The following is a 14,179-nucleotide window of genomic DNA, read 5'->3' as shown; positions in this document are numbered from 1 at the left end:
AAGCCGGGAGCCTGGGATTCAGTCTGGGTCTCTCATGTGGGTGGTAGGAGCTCAAGCACTTGAGCCATCATCTGCTTCTTCTTAGGCTTCATTAGCAGGAAGCTGGATTAGAAGTGGAGGTTCTGGAACTTGGACTGGCACTCAGATATGGGATGCAGGCATTCCAATTGACTGCTTATCCTGTTGCAGCACAACACCCATCCCTATAGTAATTTCTTAATAAATGAAGTTATTCCTGTGATTTAGGAAAATAGGTGTTTTATAGATAAAAATATGATCATTATAATAAAAGAAGTTAAAGATCTTAGTATGGTTTCAGATCCTTTTGTGTGAATTGAACATGGAAAATTACTTCATGGCACCATTTAGTTTTGATCATTGTTTCTAGGTTTTATCATTGTTGGTTTTTTGATCATTGTCGTCTATTTTAGCTCGTCTTTATTCATGCCTTGATCACATGAGAGAGGTACTTGGAGATGCTGTGCCGGATGAAATACTCATAGAAGCAATTCTGAAGAACAAGTTTGATGTGCAGAAGGCTTTGGCAGTGGTTCTGGAACAAGATAACCTGCCGAGTTTGAAGGACAAGAGTGAGAGAGTAGTAACTACGGGAAAGACAGCAAAAGGTATGCCTTTACTTCTTCTCTGTTAATTGTTTTACATAGTTAATACTTTGAAAAGAGGTTTTAATTTGCTTGAGCTGTTAAGGAAAAAATTTAAATTTCTTGAGCTCTTCAGAAAATCATGCATATTACAGTTAACTCTTGAGGTTATCATTAGATTTTCTAGTTTGTAAATTTTTAAAGCTGAGTATTGTGTTTCTTTCCCTCTATTGAAGCCTGTTTTCTTTGGTTATTTTACTACTTGTTTTCATAACTACCAGAACTTAGGAGAAATAAAATCAGATAAAACAAGACATTTTTTTCTCATGTTGGTTCAAAATTTATGTTGTTTTTAACTGTAATGAGATAGGAGATGGAAATTAGTAAACAGTTAATGTTAAAAATCTCTGTGTGCTTATATCATAAATAAAGATAATTTTATATAAATACTATTAAATATCATAAAGATCATAACTTAGTAGTCCTGCATTTCATAGCCAAATTTTTAATTTTAAATTTGTAGCATTTGGGGTTGAATTTGAAAGCTAGTGGAAGAAAGGAGGAGACTATTGAGTGATTGATTCTGTATTAGTCCTTACTCAGTTGGTGTTTCTTATACCTGAAGGCTGGATGTTTGCTGTAACAAAAGTTGCAAACAATCTGTTACCATGAATTAACAGTGTTTTTTAAAGTGCAGGGTGGGGCAAGGATATGTAGTTTCAATTGACCATTATGGGAATGTTTGTTATATGTCATCTGTATTAACAGTGTATTCGATCACAGTAGATGTTACAGAGTGTTATTTGTTTGCTAGTTTATATTTAATGCATTAAAATTCAGAAGAAATTAAACCTAATTTTTTCAGAATTTTGAATCTGAGACAGCCTTGACTCTAATGTAATTCTGGTAAAACTTCACATTGTTAGATTCATTTAAAATCAGAATTTTTTGAAAAAAAAAATTTATTAATTTGAAGGGCAGGGTGACAGGAAGGGAGAGACAGAGAGGATCTGCTGTTTTACTCTCTAATGTCCACAACAGCTAGGGCTAGGCCAGGCCGAAGCCAGAAGCCAGGACCTTCATCTGGGTCTCCTACATGGGTGGCAGGAATGCATTGACATTGATTGACTTGGTACTTACATTTGTATATGTCAGTGAACAATTGGAAGGTCACTTTAGATTGGTTGATGGTATGTAATATTCCTTTATTAATGTTTTTTAGAGTGTTCACTTAATGATCAAGTATCACTTTATTATGTCATAATCAGAAGAAAGCATTTAGTAATTAAATGCCTCATTTCATGTTTCCTTTTGGTTGCTGTGGCTGTCTTCTGCGTATGTCAACCTGTTCATCTGGAAATTAATGGCTCTTGTAAGGTAAGGAGTCTTATTTTCTTCCTCTGAAGTTTCAGCTGATAATGGTCAAAATTCTTACTCTCAATCAGGAAACCATTTGAATTGCAGTAGCAAACCCTTTGATTTTCCTAGTTCTGTAGCCAAACACGGATTATATCATAAACCTTCAGTTGTACCAAGTCACTATTTACCCCATAGAAAAAAGAAACTTGACAGGCCTCAAAGTGAAAAGAAACTAGAATCATGTAAGTTAACAAAAGAGCTTTCAGTAGCTGACCTAATTCATGATATACCAACAGATTCTTATAAAAGTCCGCCATCAGTCAGATTATCATCCACAGATAGTTTGGAAAATCTGCTTTCAAAAAATCCAGATACTGATTTGTTGAGACATCATGTATCCGAATGTGTTTCCAAAGATGATTCTGCATTCAAAGGAGTACCAGACTTACAGTCCTTAATGATAAAGAGTACACCACCTGATAATTCTGTATTCATTCAAAATAACTTACTACCTGATTTGCAAAACATTCCAGTACAAAGCAATTTAGTAAGTTTAAATAATCATTTGCACTTAACTAGCTCATTGGAAAATATGACTCTTGATAATTTAAATGCTAGTAAAGAGACTGAAGTTGCAAGTGTTTCTTTAGTTGGGCCAGGTGACAAGAATCACATCTTAAAAGAGGACAATTCACAGTTGCCCCAGCGAGAAAGTCCATCCCTAGCTGAACTGTTTCAGGAGAACAAAGGAAACAATCCAAGTCACTGTTTTACTTTATCTGATCTCTGTAACCAGCAGTCATCTTCCAGTTTCACAGATCTAAGTTTGGGATCCTTTCCCCTGTCACAGCTGGCAAATCGCTGTCAGTCTTCAACTGGAATATCAGAATTAACAGGATCTCTCTCATCTTTGGCATTTCATAAATCTTCTCCCACAAGAGACCTCGAGAATTTGTCACTTTCTGATTTGATTGCAGAAACAATTGCTGTAGACAACTCTCAAATTAAGAAAGATTCTTTGGAGCTCAATTCATCTGAAATGAAGTCTCCTGGGATAGATTCAAATATTGATCTTAGTGTCCTCATAAAAACATCAGATGTTGTTCCAAAGCCTATAGTAGATGAATTGGTTGCTCCAACAGCAGGAGCTAAAGTTCTAAGTTCAAAGTTAGGAAAAACTTCCAGTTCTGTTAAAGATAATAAGAAAAACAAAAAAGGCTCTCTGACTAGAAAAATACCCTTTTCTCTCTCTTGGACCAAGGCCCTTGCTGCTAGACCTTCAGCTTTTGCTTCAACACTGTGTCTTCGTTACCCACTGAAAGGCCGCAAGCAACGCACCCTTGACCTCTATAAGACTTTTCTTTATAGTAGACAAGTCCAAGACGTAAAGGACAAAGAAATGAGTCCTCTTGTAGCAATAACACCATTTGACTTCAAATCAGCTTCTCCTGATGACATTGTAAAAGCTAATCAAAAGAAAGCATTTACTAGAGAATAGTAACAAGGAAAACTTGATTACTGTTGTAGAGCTTTTTATTTAAAATTAATTTAGTCTTTATAGGATCACTTCATAATATGGGATTCAGGTTGTGAATTTTATATTAAAATTGTCTGTCAGTAGATAATATGTTTTTGCACTGAAATTTTTGTTTTTTACTCTCTTTTAGTGATAACTGGCTCCAAGTTGATAGCCTATAATGAGTGTATGTTTACAAAGGGCATATGAAAACTTGATATTGTGAAATCAGACCTCAGATATATTTGACATTCAGCTTTATAAGTTTTACAATGAGATACTTTCTTTTATAAAATATTTTTGTGCTTTATTCTTAAAAAAAATGCCAACACGAGATTATTCTAGTTTAGTGTAAGGATTATTCTTCTGTGTGGCATAACATAGCTGAGATAACATATTTTAAATATTATTGATATCATTCCTAGTTTCATTATTTTTCTGTAGGTGAATACTAAAATTTTTCTAGTAGAAAATCTTTAGATTCCTGACTTTTAAGAATACCATGGAAGTTGTTGAAATACATTTTGATGATAATAAAATGAAAATCTTTTAAGGGACCATGTAAATATTGAAGTTGGATTAATTCAGAAATTATTTTTATACATTTTCAGCACTGTTTATCCTAAATGTACACTTTAAAATAAAGATATAGAAAGTGTTTTCCAGTATGGTTGCATGTTGTTTGAAAGATAATTTTACCAAATCTCTTTAAGCTTCTTTTTTACATTAAGTAATGAAAAGTGAAGTTCTCCTGTTTGCTACTGAAAGTTTTGTGCCTTGTAATGGTAAAGTTTCAGCAACAGCCAATCAAATAAGGGCTCATCTGGTCAGAATAAGAGTCTCATTCATTTCTTAGACCTAGAGCACTGGTTCTCAACTAGCATTCAGAAATCACTGAGGGTGGCAGGAGGTGAATGTTTTTAAAACACAGGTGCTGTGGCGTTACTCTAGGCAGTCCCTGTGAGATGTCACCTGGGAGTGTATGTGTTCAAAATGATCACCAGGTAATGCTGATGTGTAATTAAGCTTGAGAACCACTGCCTTAGAGAAGGTAGTCAGTTTAATGAAATTACTAATACTAAGGATAATACTAATACTAATAACATAGGATCAATTTGATTAATAATTTCTAGAAATTAGGAATACCAAAGAAAGTTGCCAGTTAAGAATTATGACCTTTTGCATAAAATAATGCATACAGTTAATATTTCTTGCCAAAAATAGTAATATTGTAGTGAAAGTAAAATAGCCTTTTCCCAGTGAAGAAATATTTTTCTCTGGCAGTCATTTCACTATATGTTTCATCAGTTTTTTTGTATTCCTTCTTGTTTTGCTTATTTTTCAGAATGATATTCCAGTAATTTTAGTTCTGTGTGATGTTTTTATATTTAGTATTCTGATGGGAAAAGTTAAGGTGGCATAGTATATCTTCATTATTCTTGACCAAACACTTCTTGATTTCTTGTGATGTCTTCAGATTTTGTTTTTAATTGCTATTTCCAAGCACATAATACTGATGTTAAAGAGACCATAAAAATAACAAGCTGTATTTTATGATCGATTTTAAAATTTGAATTGCCCCAACTGCTGAGTTTGTTTTTCTAGTCTTGAACCTTGATCAGACATTTTGGTAATTTGGAGCTATTAGTATATGACTCATCAACTAGATTTATGTATGTGCAGTCTCTAATTTAGAAGTGGATTGTATTCTAAGAGTTTGTAACTGACAATAATTCCTGGTGGATTAAGTGCCACATAAGTGGTCCACTTTGCACATGAATCCACAATACTTATTTAACCCATATTGAAGTTGAATAGTGGTATTATTTTACCTTCTTGTGTAACAAACTCATTTTCAAGTGGAAACATAGTATTTTTTAAGCCATGTAGCCGACCTGGTAGAGTGAGCTGGGTCTCCCTTTAATGGCTGATTATGATTGTAAGTACCATTTATGAGATGTCTTTCTGTGGGGAAAAAATTCTATATTACAGGGTGGTAAGGGAAAGCAACAGTATTTTAGATAGGAGCAAGTGTTTGGTGTGGTGGTTAAGATTCTGCTTGGGACCTCTGCATCCCATCTTGGAATGCCTAGGTTGAAGTCTTGGCTCTGCTTCCACTTAGCTTTCTGTTAAGGTGCATTCTGGGAGATGGTTCAGATAGTTCTTGCTACTCATGTGGGAGACCTGTGTAAATTCCCAGCTCCCTGAGACAGCTCAGTTCTGGTAGATAAGAGCATTTGTGGTGTGAACTAGCAGGGGGGAGAGATATCTCTGTCCGTCTCTTCTCCTCTGTTTTTCAAATAAATAATAAAAATTTTTAAAAAATTTTAAATAAGTTTCCAGTGTCCCTATTTTCCTTCTGGCCTGTCATGCTTGTACATGACAAAACATTTGCCCTGTTGACTAAGGAAATGTTGAGATTCAGAGGGTAAAACCAAGAAGACCCCTTCTTCTGCCAGCATTGGTCCTTGGCCTTTCATGAAAAGACAAGTGCCTTGTTTGTTAATGGCTGTATTCTTTGTGACAGTGAATGTTTGCACTAAGTACATATTCTGTTCCAGCTGCTATTTATTGACTGACTACTGTTGTAGTTTAGGTATCATTTGTGTTATGATCAAGTGCATTAGTATTTTACTTTAAGAGTAAAATAATACCTTACTTAGATTCTGAATCCTATAAATCACAGAAGATTCAAAAACTCATTTTTTGCTCCTCGATTTTTTTTTAAAAAAAGTCTCATGTTGTCCATAACTATTCTTTCCTGTTGCATTCTAAAGTGTTTAGTTTGCTTTATGATTAATTGTCAAGATTCTGGGTTTCATTTCTGAATAGAACATTTTCTTTAACATTTCTTTCCTTTTTTTCTTTACTCTTTCCTACTTTTCCTACTTAAGAAACTAGTATCTCACCTTTTTCCTCTCTTTAGTTTTGAATTTTCCTTTCTTGAATTTTTTAATCCTCTTTCTTTTCATACCAGTAGTAATAACATTTTCGGTGTTTTATTTTTAATGTTTAGTACTTAGTGGAATGTCATGCCACAAATTGTTATGTGAAGAAAGAACTAGTAAGATACTTTTCATGAAGAAGGAAGCACATGAAATAAATCTACCTAAGTAATCATATAAGAAATCATTTTTTTTTCTTACCTTTTAAATTGACCCTAAATATATATGTGAGCCATTGGAAAGAAACAAGTATACATTATATGTTGAGAAAGAACTGTGTATCAGCAAGTTTTCTGTTTTGTGTTATAAAATCACCTATATAGTATCTCATAAATAGTTTTCTATTACTTATATAAGCAGTAGAACATTTGTAAACAAAAAGTGTTGACTAGACAGGGAAGAATAAATATGAATTTCTGTACTACTTTTCTCTTACCCTGTAGGCATGTAATTACATAAAGCTCAGTTTATACAGTTGTATAATTTTAATTTTTAGATTATAAAAGGTTGGTCATATTTTGAATGTATACATGAATTTTTGTAAAAGATACATTGAAAGAAATTATAATTCTGAGGCTTTCTTAAACCAGTGTAAAAACATAAATTTGTTCTCTAGGATTTTCTATATAAACTTGATATTTCAGAGAGTGATATTTTAATAATTTATGTTGACAGTACTGCTTTAAATGTTTCTATAAACAAATTAAAAAACAACTACTTGGTTATGAAGAATTTCTTAAATGATACGTGTCATTTAGAATTCTTTCTTTCCACAGAGTAAGAATGTATGTACTTTTACTTTCTAGAAATTACGTGGAAACACTATTAAAGTGTAGGTTATGGTAAATATTGGTAATGTAATTACAGAGATGACAGGTGCAGTTGAAAAAATTGATAAAAGTACGCATTTCTGACATTGACTTGCCTGATTTATAATGCACAATTTAAAAGAGGGAATTTTAGATCCAGGAGATACACCAAGATGAACAAAAATATGATTCTTACTTACAAAGGGAGTATACAGACATATAATCACGTGAGCATACTCTTGTTTATTACAGAGTTGTATGTACGACATTACCTTCTCCAAAGCTCACATCTGTGTCTTCCTCATCTGAGCTGCAGCTCCTCCTCTGTTTCCTATGTTGTTGGTTTCACCATCCTCCACTTGCCAACACTTGAAACCTAGCATCATCCATGATTTGTCTCTCCCTCACCTACTACTTAGAGTTGATTGCCTTTTCTGTTTTTTCTGTTATTTTCTGTTATTTCTACCTTGTGTTAGTAAATGTGTGTGCGTACACACACATGTTCATGCAAATAAAAGTGTAGTCACTTGTTATTTGGTGTAGTTATATACAGTCACTGAGAACACTGAGCTAGCCAATACTGAACCTTTGCTTCTTCAAGAAATGGAGAGGTAGATTCCTAAGAGCCTGCGGTCTTAATATTTTCATTAGCCAATCAGTACATAACCTTGTTTTATATGTGCCTATATTTAAAAATATTTTAATTATTTAATTCAGGCTAATCTGCAATTTTGAAATCTTAAATTCTCAAAAATCTGAAAATTTTTTAGTGTTGATGGTAAAATCTAGGCAAATATCCCAAGATCCAAAAAACAAGTGTGAAACATTTCCAGTCTGAAGAATTTCAGATAAGCAATGCACAATCTGTAGGTATAGTTTAGACATCAATTCATTAACATTTGTACTCTAATTCCTTCTAACACATATCTTTTTCTGGTAAAGTATGTCACAGCCTTCTTGTGCTTAGGAACATTGGACATCACTTTGGCACTACGTTTTCAGGTCATTTTAAACAGAGTTAACATTGAAAAACATGAAAAATAGATAAAACAGGACACCAAATAAATCATGAAAAGGACACCTGTAGATGCTTGTATTCAGTATTCAGAGATGAGACAAGAAGGCAGAGTGTTGTTTAACTTCACCTGGGAACTTGCAGGCTGGGTGATTCAAAACTTTAACTGCTTTGCACATGTCTGAATGACTGCAAATCTGAGGTGAGTGGTGATTTCAGTATTAAAATAAGTTTAGCAAGTAGGTGAATTCACAAATGTGGAATACACTAATAAAGAAGATCATTGTACATTTTGGTCCTTTTTTTTTTTTTTTTTTTTTTTTTTAGATTTTGTTTATTTATTTGAGAGGTAGAGTTACAGACAAAGAGAGGGAGAGACAGAGAGAAAGGTCTTCCATCTGCTGGTTCATTCCTCAAATGGCGTCAACGCCTGGAGCTGGGCCATCTGAAGCCTGGAGCTGGGAGCTTCTTCTGTGGACTCCCACAGGGGTGCAGCGGCCCAAGCACTTGGGCCATATTTATTGCTTTCCCAGGCCATAGCAGAGAGCTGGATCGGAAGAGGAGCAGCCGGCGTCCATATGGGATGCCAGTGCCACAGGAGGAGACTAAGCCTGCTATGCTACAGCCCCTGCTCCTATTCTCCATCTTTTTAGCTACTTTTTCTCTCTCTTTCTTTTTTAAAGATTTACTTATTTACTTGAAAGAGTTACACAGAGAGAGGAGAGGCAGAGAGAGAGGGGAGTCCTCCATCCGATGGCCCACTCCCCAATTGGCTGCAACTGCTGGAGCTGCGCGGATCCAAAGCCAGGAGCCAGGAGCCTCCTCCGGGTCTCCCATGTGGGTGCAGGGGCCCCAGGACTCAGGCCATCCTCTACTGTTTTCCCAGGCCACAGCAGAGAGCCGGATTGGAAGTGGAACAGCTGGGACTCGAACCGGTGCCCATTTGGGATGCCGGTGCTTCAGGCCAGGGTGTTAACCCGCTGTGCCACAGCACCGACCCCTACTTTTTCTCTTAAAGGCATTACGTTTTGACAGAATTACTGAAACTAATGTTTAGTGATTTTTCATTTTATTTTCTCCTAAAGTGTTGTCTAGGCTAGAGCCAGAAATTTTCAGTTTTCCTGGCTAAATCCTATTCTTCTCTAGGCCTCTGTAATCTGTGTACCTCCCAAATTTAAGAATTCCATGCCCAGAAAGCCTGCCACCCAGTGAGACACCCCACAAAGGGAGGAGGGAGAGGACCCATACTCCAGTTCATAAAAACTCCAGTCTGAATCCAGACTGGGCTCTTGGTTCTTCCCTAAGACATCTACCTGGTCTATCAGGTGTATTTCTTTTTATTCAGCTTGGCCAGCTTACTGCTAAAACAAAGCAACCATGTACCTTGCTACCTAAACCCACCCAAGAAAACCTTCCAAGTTTCTGCTTCTTCCATAATTGTCACCTTCCTTCTCTTCCTCTTCCTTTTAAATTGCAGTTCAGATATTACGTATCCTATTCATGGGGTAAGGGAACCTTTATGTGTACCCCTTTGTTTACTGTACTCCTCTTATTACTACCCCACTCCGTGTGAAATCGTAACCCCTCACCCCCCATTATACATGGACTCTTTCTCTTGTAACCTTGCTTTATTCTTCATAGCATTTCACAGTGTCATCTGACGTTGTCTCTGTGTTGTGTATGCGCTTGTTTTTGTTCTACCGTTCCCCATGTGCCCTCGCTTCACCATGTGAGTTCTGTAAATGCAGGAATTTTTTGTATTCACTACTGTATCCCCAGCATAAAATCTGTGTAGTATTTAAATGTAGGAAAAGACTTAAAGTCAAAAGTGAGTCTCTGTATTTAGTAAAGTCTCCCACAATCTTATTTCCGTGAGAAAGCCACTGTAAACAATTTGTTTATTCTGTTATTCTAGAAACATTACTTCTTTGTTAAATGTATAGGAACATGTATATATATTTTTACCCAAATGAGAGGATATTATAATGCTTCTGTATCTGTATCACTTAGTGATTTTGTACATTCTTCTTCACAATATTTAGTAGTAGGGGTCAATCTCATTCTTCTTCAGAACAATAGAATTCTGATTGTGCCATCATTCATTTTAACAACCCCCATTGGTGAACATTTTTACATGTTTGTAGTTACTGTTAATGACAGGAAAATGAACATCCTATGTTTCTAAAAATTGAATTTCTGGATTAAAATTTTTGATTCTGTCCAATTGCTTTTCATAAATAAACTTGGCACTGTTTTCTTTCCCACCAGTTTGTATTTCTGCTGGAATTATCACAGATAATCTTTTCATTTCATTTTGCTTTATAAGTGAGGCTTGACTACCTTCTCATACATTTAAATCTACTTAGATTTTTTTCCAGAATTGGTTGATTTTAATAATTTTTTCTTAATTTTAGTGATATGTGTATATAAGAATCTATAAACACATACATCCAATATACAAATGAGCAGGTCTTCAAAAAGTTCTTGGAAGAGTGCGTTATGAAAAATCTTTGTATAAATTTCAAGAAATTTTTGCTCCAAAATAAACTTACCTTTTATTTTATTTTCTACTGACTTTCTCAAGTATCCTTGTATTTACATATTAAGGATATTAGTTCTTTTTTTTTTTAAGATTTATTTTTATTTATCTGCAGTACAGGGTTACAGAGAGAGGTAGAGACAGAGAGAGAGGTCTTCTACCCGCTGGTTCACTCCCTAAATGGCTGCAACAGCTGGAGCTGTGCCGATCCAAAGCCAGGAGCCAGGAGCTTCTTCCGGGTCTCCCATGTGGGTGCAGGGGCCCAAGGACTTGGGCCATCTTCTGTTGCTTTCCCAGGCCATAGCAGAGAGCTGGATAGAAAGTGGAGCAGCCAGGACTTTAACCGGCGCCCATATGGGATGCTGGTGCTTCAGGCCAGGGCGTTAACCTGCTGCGCCACAGCGCCGGCCCCCAGGATATTAGTTTTTAAAAAAATATTACATGCATGGAAAATATTTTTATTTTGCTTTCCAGTTTTTCTTAGATAATTTTTTAGAAGATATATTTTAATTTTTATGTATTGAAATTCTTTAGTCCTATGGCTTTTTATTTGAAAATCCTGCTCTGTTACAAGTTGTTAAAAAATAATTAATCGTTTCTTCTAATACTGTTGACAGATTCATTTTCTTACACTTGTACCTTTGATCCTACTGATATTAAGGGATATTGTAGGAATATACTTTCTCCACTAACATTTTCCTTCTTTATGGAAAGGTAGATTTATCAAAATACCTTTTTTTGAATTATACATGTTTTTGACATTTACTGAGTTCTTCTTTGTTCATCTGTATGTTTTAAAGATCCGTTCTAACCTTTAAATTACTGTAGCTTTTTGTTCCTGTTTTTTTGTTTGTTTTTAAGATTTTATTTATTTGAAAGGCAGGGTTACATAGAGAGGGAGAGGAAGGAGACAGAATGATCTTCCATCTGCTGGTTCACTCCCCAAATGGCTGCACCGTCCCGGGACTGGCCCAGGCCTAGCCCAGGAACCCGAAACTCCATCGGGGTCCCTCATGTGGGTGCGGAGGCCCAAGTGCTTGGGCCATCTTCGGCTGCTTTTCAGGTGCTTTAGCAGGGAGCTAAAAGATTGGAAGTGGACTCGAACCGACGCCCATATGGGATGTACCAGCATCACAGGTGGTGGCTTAACCAGCTGTGCCACAATTCTGGCCCCTCCAATTAGGTTTAAAGTGTAGTAAGCTGTCTTATTTTGTTCTCGTCTTTTTTACAATTTTCGTAAGTTATTTCAAATGTCTGTTTTTCCTATAAGAGGTTTGGAAACATCTGGCAAAGGTTTTGGGAAAAAAAACCAGTTGTAGTTTTTATTGGGTGTTAATGATATCAAGAGATTGTTTTTCAGGGAAGAAGACATCCTGTCTGTATGGATGCCAAAGACCTTGCATACTATTAAAGATAGATTATTATTATCTTTTAGAATTTCTAGAATTGATCTAGTCTTGTAATACAGAAATGTGCTCAATTGAACTTGGTGGGTGATTTAATGTGATAAATTTTATTTGCTAGCATTTCATTTACGGTGATTCCATTTTTTAAAATTAGTTTGTAGTTGTAAATGTGTGCATGCTGTTTCTTGGATTTTGGTTTCACTTGGGCTGGCGTATGGAAATATACGAATATTTTGTGTATATGAATATGGAATATAGAAAGTTTTCTTTATTCTCAAATGTTAAATAGCATTGAAATGTTTCATTTCATGATGGAATTCCTCTTCCTGAATAGTTTAGAGTCTGTTTTAAAAGTTTTACTTTTCTTAGAAAATCATCCATTTCATCCAGGTTGACTTACGTATTAGTTGAGCATTGTATCAAACATTGTCTTGTTCTTTTATATTTTTCCGCACCTGCAGTTAGTTGCCCTATTCATATTTTGTAGATATTGTTTTTTCTCCTCTGCTTTACCTACCCCCGAATTTTTCTCTTAGTTATTACCATGCAGTTGATCTCCCCCCTCACTCTGTGATTCACCCCTAGATTAGATATTCATTCCATTGATTTTAATTCATTGCTCCATGAATTAGTTTATCAATTAAAACTTAGCTATATATAGAATGTTGGAATTTGTGTTAGCAATGTAGTGCTAGTTCTTTTGTGTGCCTGTGAACCTAATGCTGCTATTTGTCCTTTTCTGCTTTGATTTCTGTTAAGCAGAGGCTGTTACATTAATTTTCTGTGCAGAAGTTGAAATTTATTTGCAGCCTTTAGCTGCAAATTTCTCTAGTAGGTGCTTAGCTACTTAAAAACAAAACTATTCTCAAACATTCATCATTAGACAATAGGAATTTTTGCTGGTTTTGTAACCTACTAAAATGGATAGACTGTTGAACATTCCACATACAAAAATTTTGTAGGGTGGTGGGGAATAGGGGGTCTTCAGTATTTATTTTAAAACAAAGCAAAAGAATTTCTTGACTTTCCACAAAGATTGCACTCTTCAAAGTTATACTTTGTCCTCCCCCTTTATCTCCTGAGATACTTGTTCATATTACCTGCATACTGTCAAGATTTATGGCATTTTTATTTTATTCTATCCTTAAAATATCCTTAGTTGTAAAGCACAGTTATTTTGAAATTGAGTTCTTATGATTAGACCACTGATTGACTTGACTTATCATCTGGTTCAATTCCTCTCTATCTACCCAAAGTATGCATGTATAAAATACTTCCTGAGTTATTAATATTTGAAAGTGGTTTTCTGGTCTATGTTTGCATAGCTTTGAGTCCCTCTTTCTTTCCTGAAGGGTTTTACAGATGTTGCTCTGTCTTTTCTATTCGTGCACCTTGCTAAGTAGTCCCATTCTGCTGCCTCTAATTTGTTTTTATTTCTGTAGTAGTTTCCCTGCGCTCCCTCAGTTTTTCTCTTTTAAACTCTATTGGTTTACTTTTTAACCTTTTCTCCTGTTGTTTTTAATCATCTTTTCTTTTATCTTCTGTTTTTCTTTCAAATTCTTCCCTTTTTGAGAATTGGTGTCTTTGCTCTATTTGATTTTATACTTTCTCTTTCATATGTTGTATATTTTTCATCTGCTTTTATTTTATTTTTTAAGATTTATTTGAATGGCAGAGTTACAAAGAGAGAGAGAGAGAGACAGAAAGATCTTCTGTCCGCTGGTTCACTCCCCAAATGGCTGCAACGACTGGGGCTGGAATAGACCAAAGGCACCAGCCTGGAACTCCATCTGGGTCTCCCACGTGGGTGCAGGGCCCAAGCACATGAGCTGTCTTCTGCTGCTTTCTCAGGAGCAATAACAGGGAGCTGGATTGGAAGTGGAGCAGTCAGGACTGGAATTGATGTCTTGCAGGCAACAGCTTAACCCACTGCACCGTAACACTGGCCCCTTCATCTGTTTTTAAATTATTTTCATAATTTATTATTG

At 35.5% G+C, this 14,179-nt stretch overlaps 1 protein-coding gene across 2 annotated transcripts in view; it reads left to right on the top strand.

The window, feature by feature from the left end:
* Positions 1-14,179, top strand: part of HBS1L (HBS1 like translational GTPase) — a 90,977-nt gene that overhangs the window by 13,014 nt on the left and 63,784 nt on the right. Inside the window, exons 4-5 of one of the 2 annotated variants that reach the window (XM_062186800.1) lie at positions 432-626; positions 1,985-5,827. In XM_062186800.1, the coding sequence (XP_062042784.1) occupies positions 432-626; positions 1,985-3,459 (1,670 nt within the window). In that variant the 3' untranslated portion in view covers positions 3,460-5,827. Of the gene's footprint in view, positions 1-431; positions 627-1,984; positions 5,828-14,179 lie in introns of those variants that run through there. The other variant, XM_062186798.1, reaches the window with a different exon arrangement.

This window comes from Lepus europaeus, chromosome 3 (genome assembly GCF_033115175.1).
Source record: "Lepus europaeus isolate LE1 chromosome 3, mLepTim1.pri, whole genome shotgun sequence".
Lineage (NCBI taxonomy): Eukaryota > Metazoa > Chordata > Mammalia > Lagomorpha > Leporidae > Lepus > Lepus europaeus.
This window is presented reverse-complemented; position numbering and strand designations above follow the sequence as displayed.